Source organism: Rhincodon typus, chromosome 9 (genome assembly GCF_021869965.1).
Source record: "Rhincodon typus isolate 14 chromosome 9, sRhiTyp1.1, whole genome shotgun sequence".
NCBI classification, from domain to species: Eukaryota; Metazoa; Chordata; class Chondrichthyes; order Orectolobiformes; family Rhincodontidae; genus Rhincodon; species Rhincodon typus.
This window is the reverse complement of record NC_063340.1, coordinates 53,693,601-53,716,963: the sequence shown is the minus strand read 5'-3', so window position 1 is coordinate 53,716,963 and position 23,363 is coordinate 53,693,601. Positions and strand designations below refer to the sequence as shown.

At 39.9% G+C, this 23,363-nt stretch overlaps 1 protein-coding gene across 2 annotated transcripts in view; it reads right to left on the bottom strand.

Moving 5' to 3' along the window:
* The window catches only part of kctd3 (potassium channel tetramerization domain containing 3), a 75,724-nt gene that overhangs the window by 34,284 nt on the left and 18,077 nt on the right, over positions 1 to 23,363 (bottom strand). Inside the window, exons 4-8 of one of the 2 annotated variants that reach the window (XM_020510533.2) lie at positions 16,541 to 16,614; positions 13,434 to 13,492; positions 10,143 to 10,223; positions 5,563 to 5,712; positions 4,284 to 4,374 (exon numbers count right to left, since the gene is read on the bottom strand). In XM_020510533.2, the coding sequence (XP_020366122.1) occupies positions 4,284 to 4,374; positions 5,563 to 5,712; positions 10,143 to 10,223; positions 13,434 to 13,492; positions 16,541 to 16,614 (455 nt within the window). The remainder of the gene's footprint in view (positions 1 to 4,283; positions 4,375 to 5,562; positions 5,713 to 10,142; positions 10,224 to 13,433; positions 13,493 to 16,540; positions 16,615 to 23,363) is intronic. The other variant, XM_048600811.1, reaches the window with a different exon arrangement.

Here is a 23,363-nt window from a genome sequence, read left to right as displayed (position 1 = left end):
AGGTTGTTGATAGTACTGTTTCCATGCATTCGCTGCCTTTGTCCTTCTGGGTGTTAGAGGTCATTAATTTGGAATGTATTGTCAAAGGAATTACTACAATGCGTCTTGTAGATGGTACACAATATTACCAGTGTACAATGGTGACGAAGGGAGTGAACGTTAAACATGGTGGATTCAAAGCCAATAACTAGGTTGTGCACATTCAACTCAAAGCTATTGCTGTCACTACACCAAACATCGGGGATTTTTCTTTAATATTGATCAGGCTAGTCCTTTTCTCCCATTATTAAAATTTGCCTTGCTTTAATTCCTGTACCATGGACTCTTGACCTTGCTATTCATTCACTATTGTTCTTCTGTTGTTCAGCTTTCTTCTGTCAACTCAGCACTGAGTCATGCTTGGACATATCCTTCACTATCACCATTCCCATCCTCTTCCATTTCAGTAGTAAATCTTTCCAACTTATAAACGGTCCCTTTATACCTTTTCCCTGTGGGTCCAAGGTCCCCCATCCAGCATCTACTAACGATCAAACTGTTTTTTTCAAAATCTTTTTTTCTGAAGAAGGGCTTCTGAAGAAGGGTCTCAATCCGAAACGTCAGCTTTCCTGCTTCTCTGATGCTGCCTTGCCTGCTGTGTTCCTCCAGCTCCACACTGTGTTATCTCAGACTCCAGCAGTTCTTACTACCTCTGAGGTAACTGGAGGGGTTGTTCCTGATCAAGAGATCTATCCTTACAAGCGGCTGAACCAAGAAGTAGGTGCAAAGATAATTATCTTGGATCTGGCACCCTACATCTGGATACAGCGGTTAAATTTGAAAGATTGAACAACTACAAAGCTCACAGTCTCAGTAACAGATTTAAAGAGCCAACTGACCTCCTTGGGACAGTCTGATCACCTTCCTACTCCTGTTAAAGCAGGAAGCAAGATTGGAGTCTGGATTCTGATTTTCAAGACTTTTAAGCCCGCTGACACAAACCCATGTGCCTTTATGCAGTTAAAATTTCCACTGTAGTTGCAGTTAATGATGAATACCATAAAACTTAATGGGAATGTTAAAAGCCAATGACTTTCCCTCCTTGTTTTCTGGGTCAATATGACTCTTCTGCCTTAACTCACGCCACTGCATTTTAAACTGGGTTCTTTAAGGCCCCGAGGGCAAGAAGAATTACCAGAAAAATGTTATCTGACAAAATTAGGTAAAATGGTTTTAAGCTTCAAATTTCAAGATGTGGAAATATATATAAAAGCCAGAAGTGTAACATAAGTCAAAAGCATTAAACGAAAGCAACAAGTTAGGCAAGTCAAAAATACAAACGTTTGTAACATAATGGCACAGCTTTGAGGAGGACATTTTATTGAAAAATCAAGAAATACTTCTAATGCAATGTAAATTCAATGCATAAAGTAACATTTCTAAATTTCCAAGGTATTCCTTAAGAAATCAAACTCTGTTGTTTTCATAATATTAGCCAGCTTGGCATAGTTCTTGCTCAGCTGTCGTCAAAGTCTTCAGTGACAGATAAACTACATAAAAACTCAATAATTGTGCCTGATTTTCCTCCTGCACTGTTGGTGAAAGAGAACTTGTATTTCTCTACACATATTTTAACCATCAAAAAAATGTCACAAAAAGAAATATCACACCCTGCAGAATTCTTAAATTCATCACTTGCACATGGTAGGGTTGCCAGTGAACTGTCAAAAGATATAGGTAGTAGATTTAAAAACGACTGTAGGAAAGTGCATAACTTACAGCATGTCTGGTTACCTACAATATTATTTTGATCCTATTATCAATGCTTGGCTCGATTTTCCCCAGGTGTTGCATGAGATTTATTTCATTTATGGAACCACTGGTCTTCAAAAAAAAAAATGCTATTTAATCTAGAATTGTATGGACTACATGTTACTGCTGTCTGTCTTAGATTATAGGCTTTAATCCTTTTTGTACTGGGAGGAAAAAAAAGTCACTTAAAATTCAAATTGGCGGGAATTAAAACACAAGTGAACGTTTTTAAATACCAAAAGACTAAAGGAAACAATTGAACACGAGACTTCCCAAGCGACAGTCTGTTAGGGGTGGCAAGGTGGCTCAGTGGTTAGCACTGCATGGGTTTGCTCTAGTTTCCTCTCAGTCCAAAATTGTGCAGGTTAGTGGATTGGCCATGCTAATTTGTCCATAATGTCTAGGGAAATGCAAGCTAGATAGATTAGACATGGTAAATGTAGGGTTACAAGGATAGATAGGGGACTGGGGCTGGGTGAGATGCTCTTTGCAGGGTCAGCGTGGATTCTCATAGACCGAATGGCTCCTTCCATACTGTGGGGATTCTATGAGTATGGACTGCTTCTTCGACTAAAACAAAATGGTTGAGAATACTCAGTAGGTCAGATAGCACGCCAACTTAAAACAGAATTAACTTTCCAAATTGATCAAAGGTCATCAACCTGAAATATTATTCTATTAAAAAATACCTAAAAGAACTGCGGATGCTGTAAGTCAGAAACAAAAACAGAAGTTGCTGGAAAAAGCTCAGCAGGTCTGGCAGCACCTGTGAAAGAAAAAAGAGTTAACGTTTCAGGTCTGGTCACGCTTCCTCAAAACGGTGGATTGGTTTCATGTTGAAAAGGACTGAAAACTGTACAAGTAAAGAATACACAAGAATGGAACGTCATCATGAGTCAAGAATAAAAATGAGCTGGTGGTGACATCTGCTGACATTTCCAGAAGCTGGTTTCCTAGGCTGAATCACAATGATACAAGGGTTGGAAGAACAACGATGCTCACGATAATAAAATATGTCTTGTACAGCAGGGGTAAATTTTTTTGTTGTTTAGGTGACATGTTTACAAAGTCTCTATTTGAAAATAGTGACAATGAGAATACTCAAGAAATTAGAAGGGCCAAATTCCATTTGTCCTTTAAGCATATTTAATCACAACTCTTGGGTCACTCATTTACATTAATAATGGAATGTTATGCAAACTCCCAGATAACTCATTAAAAATTGGTGATCAACAATATGAACAGGATATAAAAGTGGGGGAAACAATGGTTGCAAAGGTTGAGATATTAAGTTGTCCCCTTTTCCATATGATGTTTAATCTACTTCAAGCGATTTTTAAATAAATTGATACATCTCCTATGGTGTTCCTAACTATGCAAGTCTTGCTCTCCCATCCTTTCAGTCTCCTTTCTTTATACACCTATTCAATTTAATCTTGAAAGCTGACGTAAGTTCTGTACTTACTATTAATTCTGGGTACAAATTTAACCTCAACTGTGGATCAAGTATTTTGTCTTGTCCTCCATTTTAATTTTTTTCCCTTGGAATATTGTGCATTCAGCTGTTCATTCTAGGCTCCTCAACTAATGGAATCAGTCCGCTCATCCTGCCCCATCTTTTTATGATTTTAGAATCATAGAATCCCTGCAGAGTGGAAACAGGCCATTCGGCCCAACAAGTCCACACCGCCCCTCTGAAGAGCATTCCACCCAGACCCACTCCCCTACCCCTCTATTTCACATGTCTAACCCAGCTAACCTTAACATCCCTGGGTACTACGGGCAATTTAGCATAGCCAATCCACCTACCCTGCACATCTTTGGACTGTGGGAGGAAACCGGAGCACCTGGAGGAAACCCATGCAGACACGGGGAGAATGTGCAAACTCCACACAGACAATCGCCCGAGACTGGAATCGAACCCGAGTCCCTGGCGCTGTGAGGCAGCAGTGCTAACCACTGAGCCATCGTGCCACCCTTTTTAAATCCAAAAATATCACTATAAGCCATTTTAAATCCTATAATATCACTACAATCTGCTAATTTTAATGGAAATAACCCAACTTTTCAAGATTTTCTTGGCATTTGTACATCTTATAAACACACAATTTGCTAGTCATATAATACCTTTAACATACTAAATATCCCAAAATACTCCATCAGAAGATCAACAAAAACAATCAAAGCAAAATAAGAGACAGCACCCTAGCGGACCTGCTCAAGGCCTCAACGTCCTGCTTCATGTTGGAGCCTCATATTATACACTGAGGTCTTTGGTGGCACTTTTAAAAGATATGCAGAAATTCCAGACAACATTGGAGTTCTCATCAGGAGAGTCAACAGATTTTTCTACTCACATTGCACTTGGAACTCTCAAGAAGGCACTTTACCAGGCTGTCCTGTAAACAGCAAAATTCTTCTGTATTTTAACAAGTTGACTTTTGACTCCTATTTACAGGATAACATAATGAATTGCAATGCTTCTCTGGTACCTGTAACAAACCACGAAGTGTGCATAAGCTACAACAATCCAGTTGTGATGACCAGCTACTATCAGAACTTTCCGGGGATCCACCACTGTGCCTGGCAACAAAACAATATTCAAAAGACGAAATTACAAAATTTATTTCTTTCAAACTGGGACATACATTTCACAAAATTATAAGCATCATTACAATACCATTATGGTAAAAACTGCTTGGAATGAAACCACCGACTGAAACGTGCATTAATCTCTTTTGAACCATTTAGCCCATAGGTGAAAACGGATAGTTGGCAGTGAGACAGAGCAGGCCTTCACAATCAAAACATCATGTTCTCCATTTCTACTCCTCAATTCAGAATTAATCACCTAGTGAATCAGGACTAATGTGGTAATCTCTGCAGAACAGCATGTAATATTCATATACCAAACCATACTTCTCACTTCTCATTTGATGCTACTTCAGCAGTGTTAAAATTTTACTCCTTGATTGTTTTCAAAACAAGAACAATGCTCATGAATCCAGAGACTGTTACTGATTAAATGTTATGCTTGCCCAGAGAATGAAAATCACCTGGATATTTTCCAGCTTCTCTCTTGGGTACAGACAATTTCAAAGCCTGTTAAGTACAAAAGAGAATCCCCCAACATGAAAAGACTTTCATACTCTTGTGCAAGACTGATTGATCGACAGGACAGATTTGTAATCCTGCAGCTCTACAGAGATGAGCCTCATGAGTGCATGTTAATCAATTCTTAATAGTAGTCGTCTTATGACCAAAACTCCATGACATCCCAATTCCACCTACAACAATCATGCACAGTTCAATAACTACTTCAATAAATTTCTATAATGTGGTACTATGCAACAATTTTCTCAGCGCAGCACATGCCAGCAACAAAAAGCCTCATCACTGACAATGCATCCCACAGAATCTTGGGCAGTAGGTTTCCGGCCACCCGTTCATTGCAAGGAGATTTTGCCATAATGGCATTGTGGTGATGCGCTGTGATTTTACTTTCAAACATATACTTGAAATTACCCTCTTTGTAAAGAAGCATGTTCAGTATGATTAAAGGAACAGGATGGTTAATAATATGAAATATGATTTTTTAAAAAATAACTTTTTTGAAGTAATTTCTGATCAAACAAGGTCCAATTCAAAGAAGTGAAACATATGATTGAAAAGCAGATGAATAAGTGGTGCAATTATATGCATTTAGCCAGGTTTTTAAGGGACGAGCATTTGTATGTGTGTTTTAGAAGGAAAAGACAACAGGTTTCTCACCTAATCTGGCAGACCCTTCTGTTGAGATGACTCCAGCTGACACAGAAGGAGCTGTATTTGAACGGCTTGTACCTTCTACTATGCTCTGTCCAGCTTTACTCTCCTGCGAGGGTCCGAGCCCTCCAATGCTTCCTTTCCTACTGGGAATAGCTAGTAGAATTAAACACATCAATCTTTAACTGTATAAAAAGGTGAAATTTGAAAACATTCTCCTAATATTGATAGTAGAAAATAGCCTAAAGAAAGCACTCAGGGTTGCCACATACAATACTGGAGCAAATTACTGCAGGTCCTAGAATCTGTACTGAGCTCTGATAAAGAGTTATCCACACTCAAAACATTAGCTTACTCTCCCTCCTCGGATGCTGCCTGATCTGCTGAGATTTCCAGCATTTTTGTTTTCTTGCCACATACAAATTTAAGTTAGTTTTGTCTAGATTCTTCACTACTCTTGTTTTTTTCCATCAAAAGAATAGTCATAGTCAGTATCACTTTCCAAGCACCTTGCATTCTGTCTAATACTGTGTATTTGGAATCACCTAAACCACTGACAATGTTCCTAGTTCCCAATTTTTCTGATACTTGGAGGTAGCACAGTTTGTGTGATAAATTTGAACTTTGTAACATTTTAATTGACTAAATGCGCTCTTATACGTCTGTTTGAAGACTGGAAGGGCAGATTTTGTGTGTTCTGACTCCCGGGAGGTACTGGTGGTGGTGGTGCTGGTATGTAAAACAGGCCCAGCACCTCCAAATTTGTTTGAATATGCACAGTTTGTCAGCTTCAATACTAAGCCCACCCACTACACACAATTAAACAAATTAAGGGGTCTTCAGGCTTGTTACGAAGCCTATTGACTTAAATAATAAGTTGCTCACCTAAAAAATATAGCTAGTGCGAGTGAGTGGGCAGGCTATATTTACTGGCCCATGTAAGAAAAGGCAGGAAGGGGACTACACGTCATTCGAGATATATACATGCACTACAGGCACCCAGATGATGTCATCATATACCTTACACATGACCGTACAGCCCCACCCTACTTAGTGTTTTAAGTTTCTTCCTCACCTTAAAATGCAAAGATCTCCCTTTCTGGGATAACTATGACAATCATGCTTCTTCAGCGTTAGAGGAGTGAGAGCATTCGAGGTGCAAGGGAAGCCAATAATATCAGGATGAAAGAGGGAGGTTGAGCACTACTGGAGTGAGGAAGGGGGTTCAGAATTGTGGGAGTTAAGAGAGGGAGTTGACCACTCTTCGAGGTGAAAGAGGGAGATTGAGAATACTGAAGGATGGGGGAGGGGGTGAACATTTTCAGAACTAGTGTCATAGAGTTATAGACATGTACAGCAGCGAAACAGACCCTTCAGTCCAAATCGTCCATGCTGACCATTTATCCAGTCCCACTTGGCAGCATTTGGCCCATATCCCTCTTAAACACTTCCTATCCATATATGCGTCTGGATGCCTTTCAAATGTTGTAATTGTACCAGCCTCCACCACTTCCTCTGGCAGCATATTCCATATATGCATCAAAATAAAAACCACCCTCTGCATGAAAATGTTGCCACTTAGGTCCCTTTTAAATCTTTCCCCTCTCACCTTAAACTTATGCCCTCTAGTTTTGGACTCCCCCACCCCAGGGAAAAGACCCTGGCTGTTCACCCTATCCATGCCCCTCATGATTTTATAAACCTCTAAGGTCACCCCTCAGCTTTTGATGCTCCAGGGAAAATAGCACCAGCCTATTCAGCCTCTCGCTATAGCTCAAACCCTCCAACTCTGGCAACATCCTTGTAAATCTTTTCTGAACACTTTCAAGTTTCACAACATCCTTCCTATAGCAGGGAGACCAGAATTGCATGCAGTATTCCAAAAGTGACCTAACCAATGTCCTGTACAGCTGCAACATGACCTCCAAACTCCCATACTCAACGCAATGACCACTAAAGGCAACCACAACGGACGCCTTCTTCACTACCCTATCTACCTGCAATCCCATTTTCAAGGATCTATGAACTCACTCTCCAAGGTCTGTTTGTTCAGCAACATTCCCCAGGACCTTCCCATTAAGGGTATAAGTCCTGCCCTGATTTGCCTTTCCAAAATACAGCACCTCACATTTATCTAAATTAAACTCCATCTGCCACTCCTTGGCAAATTGGCCCATCGGCCCATCTGATCAAGCTCCCGTTGAATTCCAAGGTAACCATCTTTGCTGTCCACTACACCTCCAATTTTGGTGTCATCTGCAAACTTGCTAACCATACCTCTTACCTTCACATCCAAATCATTCATATAAATGACAAAAAGCAGTGGACCCAGCAGTGATCCTTGTGGCACACCATTGGTCACAGGCCTCCAGTATGAAAAGCAACCCTCCACCACCACCCGCTGTCTTTTATCTTCAAGCCAGTTCTGTATGCAAATAGCTAGCTCTCTCTGTATTCCACGTGTTCTAACCTTGCTAACAAGCCTACCATGGGGAACCTTGTCAAATGCCTTACTGAAGTCCATATACATCAACACCACCACACTGCCCTCATCAATCTTCTTTGTTACTTGTTAAAAAACTCAATTAAGTTAATGAAACACAATTGCCCACGCACAAAGCCATGCTGACTATCCCTAATCAGTCCTTTCCTTTCCAAATGCATGCAAATCCTGTCTTTCAGGATTCCATTCAACAACACGCCCATCACCGATGCCAGGCTCACCGTTCTGTAGTTCCCGGGCTTTGCCTACCACTTTTCTTAGATAGGCAACCTCCAGGTTTCTGGCACCTCACCTGTGGCTATCGATGATACAAACATCTAAACAACGGGCCCAGCAATCACTTCCAACAGAGTTCTAGGGTACACCTGATCATGTCCTGGAAGTGGATTATTTTCAGAAACAAAAACAGAAATTGGTGGAAAATTTCAGCACGTCTGGTAGCATTGATGGAGAGAAATCAGAGTTAATGTTTCAGCTCCAATGACCCTCCTTCAGTAGCGTCGTGTGCATTTTCAGCGCATGATGATAAAGGATATCTGGCTTCATTGGAATTACACTCATCACTTGATCTCCTAACTCTGGTACAAAGATTCTAACGTAAAATGGTAAGCGGGATTGTCAGTGGGATGGGCAAACATACCTCTCTAAAAACTATACAGCTCCTTGAACTTCCCATCAACATTTTCTATCATATATTCCCATACCATGGCTGCCAATGTAAAACAAGACTAGCTGCAATTGTAGAAAGATGGAGGCTGTATGGGCAAGTAAGACAGAAAGCAAGAATGCTGGTTAAAGTGCTATTCTTAAAAACTTAAAAATTACTCCAGTGACACTCAGTGGTCACAGCATGTAACTGTGTATGGATTTCTTGTTTTAGCAGTTAATCTTACATGATATTAACAGTGAAGTCCTCTATCACACTGCCATCTACAGGTACTTATATATGATGCAAATTCTATCATTGATTTTGTCACACACAGAGACCGACAAAGGATTCTTCAATGTCATTGATTGTTTGAGGCCAATCATTTTAATTCTCAACTGCCGAGTCCAGAATCAAAACATTACATTTTAATCACAAAAGATAAAATAGCAGCAAATAGAGAGCTCAAAATTCCTGAAACCTTATTAGTGAACAATGAATGCAACCAGGAGCAACACTTCTGGTGATGTTCCTTATCTTGCCACAATCTGCCTGTTAATTTCTAACTTGAATGGGTAAAGTTCAAATCAAGTATGAAGTCTGGGTGCAAATTATTCCTTCCAAATTTCAACTTGATCGGATTCTAATCTCAAACTACTGATTGCAGGAAACATCCTTGTGCTTCAACAATAGCAGCTTGTGTTTACACAGGGGCTTTAACATCACAAAGACGTTTTTGCAAGATTATTCCCAAATCAAAATTTGACACCAAGTAATGGGAGGAACAATCTAAACAGATTGGTCAAATAGATAGTTATTAAGAAGCATTTTAAAAGGAGAAAGAGATTGAGAGGCAGAGGGCTTTAGAAAGGGCTAGGTGGCTTAATTTTTAGGCAGCAATGGCAGAGGCGTTTCAATCAAGGATATGCTAGGTGCTAACACTGGAGGAACGCAGAGATTTCAAAAGTTTGAAAGGCTTGGAGAAGGCTAGAAATAGCGAGAGATAAGGCCATCACAGGCTTTAAAAAGGATGAGAATTTAGACATTGAGGCTTTGCCAAATTAAAATATAGTCCTGAAATTTAGCTTTGTCGATTTTTGAAACCTGCATGATGAAGCCTTAGTGGTCAAATGTCAAACACTAATGCAAAGTGGTCGAGTTTGAATCACACTTCAGGTCCCATTTTAATCTTTCAGTCTGACTGAAAGATGAATTTCTTTTCAGTCGTAGTGGCAGGAGATATGCTAAGGGACAAAATAAAGATTTAAAATAATAAGGACAATGGTAACATGATTGTCTTTCACTCTTCCCACGAGAGCCAAGTAAAGCATAAATAAACATGAAAAAGCAATGAGCATTAGTAGCCTGTATATTTATGAAGTAATGGTACATTATTTATTATGACAGAAAAGTTGATGTGGTACGAAAAGAATGTACCTGGAGGTGGCAAATAGCCATGGAATAGGACACTGCCACATGATGATCTTTCAAGTTCTTCACATAGCAACAGACGACGAACTAAGTACAGAAAAAATTATGCATAAAGTATGTTATTTCATCTATTTACCTTTTCAGACAATCTCTTTCAATTAAGTTATGTAACACACAGCTACCCTTTAACAAACTGATTTCTTTTTCATTTAAAGCAAGCAACTACATTGGTAAGTGATAATGAGGATGGCTCAAAAATAAAACAATGTCTCAATTGCACATTTTAAAAAAAAATCAAAAGAAAGTAAAAAAATTTTTTATTTATTCCGAGCAAACCTTAATCTTTGTTTATAGTAAACTCTCAAGCCCTTTCTAGCAGAAAATCAATTTCAAACCAAAAAGCTCAAGATGATCAAAACATTTAAGAAAAAAAAATGTACATTTGGAACAGGAATGTATTCTCTTCAAGGGAAGCTTTCTGAATGGACTCAATTCTATGGATGACGTGTGCCATGTCATTTTGATAATGCTAGAATAGTTTATACGCAAGCGTTGGTAGCAAGGTTATAGAAATATGGAAATGATGTTTTATGTTAAAGAAAATTATAACATTTAAGATTAAGAAATTAAGTTATGTATCAAGGTCATAATGGAACATGAGATGCAAGCTTCACTGGCTGGGCCAGCATTTATTGCCCCACCATGGCTGCCCGTGGGATGGTGGCGGTGAGCAGTTTCCTTGAACTGCTGCAGTTTATTTGGTGTGGATAAACTACAATGAGAAGGAGTTCCAGGATGCAACAATCAAGGAACATCAACATATTCCCAAGTCAGGATGGCGAGTGGCTTGCAGGAGAACTTGCAGAGGGTGGTGTTCCCATTTACCTGCTGCCCTTGTCCTTCTAGATGGAAGTGGTTGTGGGTTTGGAAAGCACTAAGAACTCTTGCTGAGTTTCTACAGTGGATCTTGTAGATGATATGCACTGCTGCTATTGAGTGTCAGAGGTGGAGAGAATGAATGTTTGTGGATACAATGACAATAAAGCAGCTGCTTTGTCCTTTGAGGTGTGCAGCTTCTTCAGGTGTTGTTGGAAATACTGTCATCCAGGCAAGGAGGAAGATTACAGCACACACTTGATGCGAGTTACCCTTGAATGTCAAAGGGCAACATTTAGATTCTCTTTTGTTGAGGTGGTAATTGCCTGGCACTTGTGTAGCATGAACGTTATTGTCACTTGTCAATCTAAACCTGGATACTGTCCAGGTTTTGAAGCAGTTCATTTCTAAATGCAGCATACCAAGGAAGTTGAAACTGGTGCTGAACATTTCGCAATCAGCAAACATCCCCACTTCTGACCTTATGAACGAACAGAAGGCCATTGATGAAGCAAAAAATGGTTGGGCCAAGGACACTATCCCAAGGAACTTCAGAACTGTATACTACAGGGTATCAACAGTATTGAAAAGGGCAAGTCGAGCAAAATCAGGAAGTTGATTTAGTGACATTATCATAGATTGCAGGAAAAAGAAAGGGACAGAGAAAAGTAAGTTCCAAAATTGTGGAGATTTGAGGTCATGGAAAAGAGAAGTATGAGATTGAGAAGTTGATTGCTAACACAGAAAAGGTACAAAACATTGCACTAGACTTTAGAAGAAACACAAGAGCATTTAAAGAGATTGAAAACTAGAAGTGCGCAAGGAATTAGACTCATTGGTTGACAAGCTTTTCTTGTATTCAGTATGTAAGGCTGTTAGAACTGCCTCTCCAGAAATTGGAGCAGTATCTAAGAATCCAAGCAACAAACAATCTTGGGTTTTAAAGCAAGTTGAAAACAACTGAAGGCAAAATGAAGTGTTCGGCACAAAACAGAGAACTAATACATACAGAAATTTAGCAAGGAAGAAGAATGTCCTGCAGTTAAGTCAGATGTAATAGTTAAGAATGAGTAAATGAAGAAAGACAGGGGAGGTGTAGTGGACAGTGGAGAAGGTTACCTCAGAGTACAATGGGATGTTGATCAAATGAGCCAATGGGCTGAGGAGTGGCAGATGGAGTTTAATTGAGATAAATGTGAGGTGCTGCATTTTGGAAAGGCTAATCAGGGCAGGACTTATATCCTTAATGGGAAGGTCCTGAGGAGTGCTGCTGAACAAAGAGACCTTGGAGAGTGAGTTCATAGTTCCTTGAACATGGAGTCGCAGGTAGATAGCATAGTAAAGGTGGTGTTATAGGAGTTGGGAGGTCATGTTGCAGCTGTGCAGGACATTGGTTAGGTCACTTTTGGAATACTGCATGCAATTCTGGTCTCCCTGCTGTAGGAAGGATGTTGCGAAACTTGAAAGGGCTCAGAAAAGATTTACAAAGGATGTTGCCAGAGTTGGAGGGTTTGTACTACAGGATGAGGCTGAATAGGCTGGGGCTATTTTCCCTGGAGCATTGGAGGCTGAGGGGTGACCTTACAGAGGTTCATAAAATCACGAGAGGCATAATAGGGTGAAGGGCCAATGTCTTTTCCCTGGGGTGGGGAGTCTGAGACTAGAGGGCATAGGTTTAAAGTGGGAGGGGAAAACTTTAAAAAGGATCTAAGTGGCAACATTTTCACGCAGAGGGTGGTGCCTGTATGGAATGAGCTGCCAGAGGAAATGGAGGAGGATGGTACAATTACAACATTTAAAAGGCATCTGGACAGGTATATGGATAGGAAAGGTTTAGAGGGGTATGGGCCAAATGCTGGCAAATGGACTAGATTAATTTGGGATATCTGGTCAGCATGGATGAGTTGGACCAAAGGGTCTGTTTCCATGCTTTACATCTCCATGATATGACTCTATGACTGAATCAAAGGAAGAACAAAAGAAAGAAAGACTCTTGATCCAAATGGTTTGCTAGGCTATTTCAGAGGAATGCATGTTGTTTATTAATTACTCCCTTTTAGGCTCCTCCGTTCCATTGGACCAGGCACAAATGAAACAATGGAAATGGATTCACAAAAAATTATACATACTTGCTAAAAATTAACCAAACTCAAAATTGTAAGCTGACGCACTGCAAGTGCCCATAAAGTGTCAGACTAAAAAGGGATGAATGCAGTTACGCCCAGTGATAGGCATCAAAAAATAAACAAATTGTATATGCTACTGAGGGCTTGGCCCTAAATTAATGTTCTGCTTTCCTCTAAGTAGTAGTTTAGGTAATAATCATAATTTAAAGCTCGTAGTTAGATCAATAGAAAGAACAGAATGTTTCAGTTAAAAAAATCCTATGTCCTAGAACAGCAGAATGATCGTAAATCCTACCTAAAGGAGTAATCCCATAAAATTCTGCTTCATGTCTCAGAACATTGATGTTTACTCCCCTGCAAGATAAGGAAAACAGAGGCAATTATTTTTAATCAGCATCTCTTAAAAAAAATTAACAGTCAAAAATGAAAGACATCAAATTCAGAATTCACTATTTCTGACAGCTGCAGAGGTTCAATCACTGAATATATTCAGCATTAAGGTTGATAGATATGTAGGTTTGAAGGAGATTTCAGAATTTCTTGATCGGTGGGGAGAAAACAAAATCAAACCTCGAGCAACTGCTGGGGATTTGCCAGGATTTTATTAAAATGCAAAGTAAGCACAAGAGGTTATATAGCCTATTCCCGCTACAATTTTGTATGTTCTTTTATTTTTGAAGATCAGCAAATATGTTATAGGCACTTTGAAGTCATTATGAACGCAAATGTGGCATTTCATGTGCATAAAGTAAAATCTCATAAGCAGGAAATGAGACGTGTCTCGTGCTAATTATTTTTTGCGGCATTGACCAAAGGAAGAATGTTAGCCAGAACATTGGGAGAGTTTGACTCCTCTTTCGATAGAATCAAGAGATCTTTGATATCCATTGGAACTACTAGAACAAGCAGACCTGGCCTTAATGTAATGTCTCATCTGAAAGGCATACTCTCAGTTCTAGACTAAGCGTGACATGTTCAAGTAAAAAAAAGTAACAGAATATGTTTAACAATCAATTAGATTTAACCTCTTTTGTGAAATAATGACTAAGTAGGGGTGGTCCACAGGCTTCCTAAGAGTAATCATATAACTGTGCAATGCTGAGTGGCAGATCAAATATTTGAACAACACAAAGAATAGCAGAAAAATGACTACAATGCTAATCAGGAGAAAGAAATTACGGCACAAGCAGTTGTTGACTTAAAATGCAAAAACAAGAGTTCCTACAGATATGCAAAAAAAAAGTGAGCGAAATGAGTGCTAGTCTTGTAGAGAGAGAGATTGGGGAGTTTAGGAGTTTATACTAGAATTTATAAAGAAATGGCAGAAAAAAAGAAATATTTTGCTTGTGTTCACTTTAGAGGATACAAAACATACACCAGTAACAGCTGTAAATCAGGTGATGAAATGCAGAGATTAACATAGTGAAATTACAATCACACAAAGAACTTGTTCTGAATAAACTGATGGAGCTGCATGCTGACAAGTCCTTACGTCCCGATGGACTTTCATCCTAGGATATTAAACTAGGTAGCTAGTGAGGTGGGGCTCCATTGGTGCCAATTTTTCAAAATTCACTAGATATGGTCTGGTGGGATCTTTCCAGAAAGTAGCAAATAGAACTTTGCTATTCAAGATAGGAGAGGGAAGAGTACAGAAGCAGAAAAAGGGAAGCTACAAGCCAATTAGGATGATGTCTATTGTGGGTAGTGCAGGAGTAAAATACACGATGGGTAAAAGGGAGCCTGCAGATGTACTGTAATTGGATTTCCAAAAGACATTTGACAAGGTTATTAGTGCAAAGTTGTTGCGTAAAGTAGGAGTATATGGAGAAGGAACCAATATATTAGCATGGATAGAAAATCTGCTGGCTGATAGAAATGGGTCTCTTTTCCAATTGGCAGGATGTGACAACTAGCATCTCACACGAGTCCACGCTAGGGACTCAGCCTTTTGTAGTTTATAATCAAAGACTTAGAGGAGAAGACAAAGGTATGGTCAATAAATTCACAGATGACATGAAGATAGGTAGGAAACTATAACATAATAAGTATACAGACTGACAACGATAAGTTGAGGGAGTGGGCAGATTATTAACAAGAGAACAACTTCAGAATTACGAGGTGTCGAGGGACCGAAATTTTCTCATATGAGTGTCATGGAAGTTATTACCCATGTACAGCAAGTAATTAAGTAATTGTCTCTTATTATGAGAGGAACTGAATGTAAAGGAAAGGATGTTATGCTTCAGTTGTACGGGGTACTGATGAGACTACATCTCATACCCGTGTGAGGGGGCAGGTGGACGGAGGTGGTGGAAGACCGAGCGACAGCGCGTGCACTCGTGTAGAGAAGAGTTAATGAGCGCGAGTGAGAGAGAGACAAAAAGCGAGTGTGGACATGTGCGCGAATGAGTGTGTTTTGTGTGTGTGCGTGCGTGCACAACAGAGAGGGTGTGTGAGTGTGAGCATGTGAAAGAGTGAGAGAGGGGGGTGTGTGCGGCGGGGGGGGGGGGGGGGGGGGGGGGAGAGAGCGCACGGGCGTGGGAAGGGGGGCAGGGAGAGGTTGTCCAACTCAATAACCTAATCCTGCTTTCTCCCCATTACCTTTGATCCCATTCGCCCCAAGTGCTAAATCTAGTCACCTCTTGAATACATTCAATGTTTTGGCATCAACTAGTTCCTGTGGTAATGATTTCCACACACTCACCACTCTTTGGATGAAGAAATGTCTCCTAGTCTCTGTCCTAAACGGTCTACCCCGAATCCTCATACGGTGACCACTGATAAAACCTTTAGTTCTCTCAGGACCGTGATTTGAAAGAAATTCAGGGATTTACATGTACATATTAATCAATTAAAACGTTCTAACTGTTTAAAGATTTAACGGAATCTTAGGTTTGTTTAGTACATCCTCATCAATGGTGTGAACCTTTGATCTTTTACTTATAAATTCTGTGTCTGATACTACCTCTCTCACTAACACCTGAAGGAGGACTGGGGCTCCAAAAGCTTGTGTTTTCAAATAAACCTGTTGTCATGTGATTTCTGACCTTATCCTGAAAATTTACACAACGTCAACTATTGTGTTAAAATTAATACTCTAGATTGGTTTTATTATACATTCTGAACATCTAATGCAAAGGTCATGGGGGAAATCACCTTTGATCTCACTGTACTGAAATCATAATCATGTTCTCATATTTTGCTACAAGGGAGTCTGCTACAAATACTGAAGTATACCAAACTTCCCCAAAGTGCTCAGATATCTGACTGGGACTCATTTTAAGAAAAACATTTTTTGAATTCTTTTTGAAGAGAATCAAATTTTGACTTTCTGTTGGGAGCTGCTGAATATGGTATAGTTAGTGTTATTACTTTGAGAAAAGGAAAGCTTTCTCTTACCTTAAATCTAATTCTTTTGTTCGAAGAAAGTTCAGAATTGGTGCAAATGCTGTAGGATCTCTGTCAATAAATATCTATAGGATGGAAGACATACATATTTCAATAACAATGATTGGCACTTGTTTAAAACATTTCATGTGGCACTGATAGCTCATGCTAACAAATCTACTGCACATACTACTACATTAACTACTTTATAATGCCAAATAGTTATCACAAAGCAAGGGGTTTCTTTAACTTAAAAGCTCTGGAAGATATTTTTGGCTCCCTCTAAGATAAACATCAACAAGAATGAAACCTGTTAAAAAGCCACTCTCATTTGACAGATAAGCAACTCTAATGTTTGTTTCTTCATTAGCCATTGAAGTAATAATGTCGATATGTCCAAAGTGGAAGCACAATCAGCAATCCAAGCACAACATGTGGCAAAGATGCCCTGTTTAGAGAAGCTTTTCCTTTCCTCTGGTTTCCAGTCAAACCCATTTATTTGGTTAGCCCCAAATGCAAACGCTGCCACATCTCACAACAATCAGGCTGTGTCGAAAACATGGGGCAGAATCTCACAGTTCCCCACCTCCTCTCTCCCAAACAAACCAGCAAGTTTACAGGTTACAGGTGGTGGCTCCTGCAAACCTCCATGGCAAAGCTGCACGATCTTTCACCCTTGTGCTGTCCACAATTTTTAGGTGTGGGGTGTCTAGTGACTTCCCATGTGGTTTCAATTTGAAGCTGGAGGGAAGAGTTCATAGGTTGGTTGGTGGGAAACTCAGCAGGTCGCACTGCTCAAATTTGTGCAGGAAGAGGGAAATGTCTGCCTCAAGAGTTCCCTTTCTATATTGGGCAGCACCTCAATCACTAATGACCTACCTCTTCCTCAGCCTCTCTATCAAGAACACCCACACACACCTTGCCTCCCCACCATAAGAATCACTCAAACTTGTTAATTTCTTAGGTCTGGGACTTAAAACTTCATGTTTACCTGTAGTCCTAGGCCCATACCTTGCTGCAGCTATAGTTGCTGAAACTACAGAGCTGTCTGTCAATCAAGGTGGCCAGCAGGTCTCAAAAATGGGACCTCCGTCCCACCATTGAATATCTTACCTGTAATGTTTTTGAGAAGAAAAAAGTGTTCATTCTATACATGTCAAAAACTTTTGAAGTGGCAACTTGCTGCAGTTTGATTACAGTTAAAATGGGATCATCCCAAAAAAGAGCATTTTTGATCAGTGTTATTTCACAACCTGAGTTCCTAAATTTTAATTATGGAAAATTATTTCAGAAAATGATATCGTGAGAGTGTAGTCAGTTTTAATTTTGAAATAAAATTCAAAAGCTTTTGAAACACGTTTTAGTGGTGAGACCAGAAGAAACAATTTAACTTCTAAAACCTCCTCAAAAGCCTACAAAAATCAGTCCAGTTGCAGAACGTGGTCACGTATTCTGAGCCGTCAATAGTGCAAAAAACAACTTATTTGCAATTTAGGTACTTTGTGCTTAAAATTCCATAAAGTTCTACAAGTTCTATCAACCTCAACTGGGTCACATCAAATGCTACAAATGAGAGGTTTTGTAAGATAATTATGTTCTCAACTCTGTCTTAATTCAATGTAAAATGAAGCATGCAACTTCCTACTAGTTTAGCTTGGTGATAAGCTGATGTGACTTGTGTCCTAGAGGACTAGCCCAGGTTAAGAATCATAGAAACCCTACAGTGTGGAAGCAGACCATTCGGCCCATCAAGTCCACACCAATCCTCTGAACAGCATTCCACCCAGACTCTATCTCTGTAACCTTGCATTTCCTATGACTAATCCACCTAGTCTGCACAACTCTGGACACTATGGACAATTTAGCACAGCCAGTTCACCTAACCTGCACGTTTTCGTCTGCGGGAGGCAACCTGAGCACCTGATGGAAATCCTTGAAGACACAGGAAGAACGTGTAAACTCCATACAGGCAGTCACCCGAAAGTGGAATGGAAACTGGGTCCCCCAGTGCTGTTTGGCAACAGTGCTAACCACTGAGCCATCGTGTCACACATTAAGTTCACTTGAAGTCCAAGTGCCAGATTTAAAACTGGAACATTGAGGTGGAAGCAGCTGGGCTTTTCTCTGTATACTTACAAACTCAGAAGCCCTGGATGCAGAGAAGCATATACAAACAAACAAGAAGGCAGCTGCTGTTGTCACCAACAGGAGTAAAAAACGCTCATCAGACTAACAGAAGTAACTTGCAACAGACTTTGGACCCTATGGCTCAGCAAACCAGGAGAAGTCAGAAGCTGGTAGTAACTTAAGACTAGTTCATTTAAAGACTATGAGATTACTGTGAGTTCCTGAGTTCTGCATAATGTATAAATGTGGGTTACTGGTCATGTTCAGAAACTAATTAAAGAACAGCTGCTTTGCAGCTTAGGGTATTTGTTGCCAAAGAAATAATTTTTAGTTGATATTGGTTTTAGTTTGTTTATAGCAGCAGAAAACCAACAACTCGAAATTTCAATGTGCAACTCCTTTAAGTTAATCCCTTGGAATTCAAAACACCTTCCACAAAGTTATCTGTCTCTCCATGGACTGCAGCACAGAAAAACCACATGCGAGGAGAAACTCTAAAGAACTCTATTTATGAGTGAGTTAGATAGATGTTCGATTGACAAGGGATTAAAAGGTTTAGAAGGAGAAAGTATCACAATCAGATCAGCCATAATCTTATCGAATATCAGTGGGTTTGAGGGGCCAAATGGCCCATTCTTGTTCCAAATTAGAAGTGTTTCATGGGAGCGTTATAAAATTGTCTCACATCAATCACACAAGAAGATACTAAAGCAGAAGACCACAGGTTTAGTCAAAGATAAAGGTTTAAAGTAAAAAGATAAAAGTAGTGGTTTAAAGGATATTATAAGGATAGAGGTGCTTAAGATGGTGTTCTAGAGGTTAGAACCCTGGCAGTTGAAGGAATATCGATTTTAATTGTACCATCATTAATTGAAGATTTGTAAACAACATGAATTTTAAAAGCATGGCATTGTTTAATTGAAACTTAACAGACACAGGGGTAATGGCTAAATAGGGTTGTACAAGTTAAAATGTAAACACCAGAATTTGGATGACCTTGAGTTTACAGCAGGTAGAACATGAAGCAGCCAGAAGCAGGCTGGAATGGTCAAGAACAGAAGTAACAAAGGTATGGGTATGGGTTTCAGCAGCAAATGAGCTGGGGCAGAGATGAAGTTGGTTAAAGAAAAGAGGAATTCAGTTGGTGATCAGGGGAAGAAATTTGGAATAGGGATTGAAAATACTGGATTTAATCTTCCCAGTCACAACAAAAACAAAGTTGCTGGAAAAGCTCAGCAGGTCCGGCAGCATCTGTGGAGGAGAAAACAGAGTTAACATTTCGGGTCCGGTGACCCTTCCTCAGAACCCGAAACGTTAATTCAAGAATGGAGTGAGGAATATTGGATATGGATTTGGGAGGTGACAATGCACTCAAGAACTTTGGGGAAACAGGGTTTGGACGTGGGGCAGCCATTTTTAAAGTTGAGGGATCAACTGCTGTTTTTCTTATGAGGACAGCATTAATGTTGGCAAATTTGAAGAAGGGGACCAGGAAGGAAAGTTGAAGAATAAACTCCAAGAGCTTCACAAGGCAACTGAAAATAGAATGAAAAGTCAATTTTCAACAGATGCATCAGAAAAAGACTGTGCATGTGAATGGACCCATTTTGCACTAATCAACACCTCAGGTCTATCAGTCACTGACTGCTCTGAGGTATAAGAGCTTGTCAATACAAGCTAGCAGTTAAATACTAATTCCAATCCCCAGCAGTCCCCCAAAAAAAGTTACTGTGCTCAAGAAACACCAGGTAGAAAACAGACATCATTTGGCTGCTAGAGAGTGCAACTGCACTGTGTCATTATGTTTCAACAATCAATGTACAACCAATTCAAAACGCTCCTGCATACATTCATCAGTGTCAACGAGAAAGTCACACATCAAACATCATAATCTATGAACTTAGAAACTGCTACAAAAATCCATTGTTAATATTTTGTTCTTACTACACCATCTAATATTTGAAAGTTGGAATGGACTGAATTGCTACTTAATTGACCCAACAGGACTGAGGGGGCCAGAATACCACATGGAATCTAGGAGATAGGCAGCCCCCACACACTGGAGTTCTTTACTTGAATGTCACTACTCACTGATTTCCCCACCCAGAAGGGTGACGTGATTGACAGGTCTGACCTCCAGTATTTTTGGGGATGAGGCAGGGAGGGGATAAAGAAAGGAGGAAAGCAAGCAAGGGGAGGCGGGAGGAGTTGGAAACAGAGACGGCAAGAAAGAAAGATGATCGGAGAAGGCTGCATGCCCAGTGAAGTCCATAACAAAGTGAGGCAGTGAACTTGTTCGAAGAGGCTTGACTTGTTGCAAAAGAGTGCACCAAAGCAAGAAGTTACTGACTACCAATGAAGGATAACACATTGGCACAATATTGACCTCTTGAACTGTACAGGCAAGCACATAATGATAGTCTTGATTATTTGAATAGTTTGTACAGAAGCAATGTATCCTGGGGGTGATAGAGCATAGTGGTGGCCAGAGTCTTGTGGTGGGATCAGTCATCTTGGTGAGATCGTCAGGATGGGAGGGTATCTGATTGGAGAGCTTTCTCAAGATGGCTGAATCAGGAGTTAGGTAACCACCTTCTGTGTGCGAGACAACAAGGTGCAGAGCTGGATGAACACAGCAGGCCAAGCAGCATCATAGGAGCAGAAAGGCTGACGTTTCGGGCCTAGACCCTTCATCAAAAAAAAACTCATCCAGCTCTGCACCTTGTTGTCTCGGATTCTCCAGCATCTGCAGTTCCTACTATCTCTCACCTTCTGTATGCAGCAAGTTTGCACTCCGGGGAAACTGCTGGGTTTTCGAAGGCTCAGGTAACTAAAACGGCTAGAATTAAAGTTCAGAAATTGAATGATAATAAAACACACAGCCTCTTTAACATGTTTAGACTTATACACTGTCTATCTGTAACAGATTGGCTGCATTCCTACCTTCCTGCTTCAACTGCACTTGGAAGTGGGACAGGTTAGAGATGGGAATCTGAGTTGAAGATGCTAAATCTCCTTCTCAACATTTATTCCACCCAGTACTACCATTCTATTGACTATTTAAAAAAAAAATGTATACTTTGCCCATAGTCTTATTTCACTTTGTTCTATTTGGTTACCAATGCAGTACACATACATAGTTATAGTGATGTTATACAATGATAATGATGGCATTTTGGTAGTTATGAACTGTCATAGTACGGCAAGCCCACTCCCCAGCTCAGATCTTCTGTGTGTATCTTCAGAATTTATAGAACATTAAAGGGATCCTGAGTGCCGCACCACTGTCAATAACTTGTAGCAAAAACTCCAATATGCCAGTATATTTTCTACCAGCCTGGCTTCAGCTCTGTTCATTATACTAACTTAGGAAATCTATGTATTTGCTCAATTCATTTAGAAGATCAGAAAGGAAAACTAACTGATTGGACATTTCAGTCTTAGGGCGCAAAGACAGGCAGACAGCGAGACAGAAATGAAGGCTGCTACTAGAGATTAGAGAAATTGGAATTGCTTTCTTTGAAGCAAAGGGCCCAATAGAGATACTTAAAATTATGAATAACTGATAGGGCAGGTAGGGCAAAATTGTTTGTAAATAATGTCAGATTTAAAATAAGTGACAAAAAAAACTTGACGGAGAAAGAGGAGAATATTTTTCATAGGGGACTGTTTAGAGTTGCTTTACATAACTTTATAACGTGGATTAGATTCCATAGGAAGCAGCTGTGGACAATCCAGGGGTGAAATATAAAACTGGAGAATTCTTTGAAACTCACCAGCATAACAGCCAGAATGTCACAGCACAGGTGGAGGTCATTCAGTAATGCAAAGAGTTGGTTTTTAATTCCAAAAGGTAACACTGAAATGCTCCATTTTTGTCACCAGATGGCAGAACATCACTGTAAAGCAGCCCCGTCGCAATAATGATTTTGCATCATTACAGGAAAGATTGCTTTCACTCAGACCAAAATCTTTCAGAAATGTCGTGGGGTAAGGACTGTAACTTACGCAAGTGGAGGTAATTGTATAAACAAAAAGCACATGTGGAAAAAAAGATGTTTACTCATGTTTTTCAATGTAAAAATCAAAACCAGAACATTATTGCCCCAACATCTGAAACAGGTTTAACTTCTGTGAAACATACACATGCAACTATTTGCCTAGCCACAAGTCTAATGCTACTATCTTGACATATCACAATGCAATATTATGCAGTATAGGCGTAAGACGAGAAATAGCACGAGACTGCATCTGCATTTGTTCTTTAAGCAATTCAAGGAGAAAATAATAGCCAACACCCTCTATTGAAGTACTTTTTCTAAAATTATGAGCTTGGCTTGACAGTAGGAGACAGGGGGTGGTAGTCAAAAATTATTGTTTGAACTGGCAGCCTGTGACCAGTGGTGTGCTACAAGGGTCAGTGCTGGTTCCACAGTTGTTTGTCATTTATATAAATGATTTGGATGAGAATATAGGAGGCATGGTTAGTAAGTTTTGCAGATGACACCAAAATCGATGGTATAGCGGAGGCTGGATAGGCTGGGACTTTTCCACCTGGTGTATAGGAGGCTAAGGAGTGACCTTGTAAAGGTTTATAAAATCACGAGGTGCATAGATAAGATATACAGCCAAGGTCTTTTCCCCACAATAGGGAAGTCCGAAACTAGAGGGGATAGGTTTCAGGTGAGGGGGGAAAAAGATTTAAAAG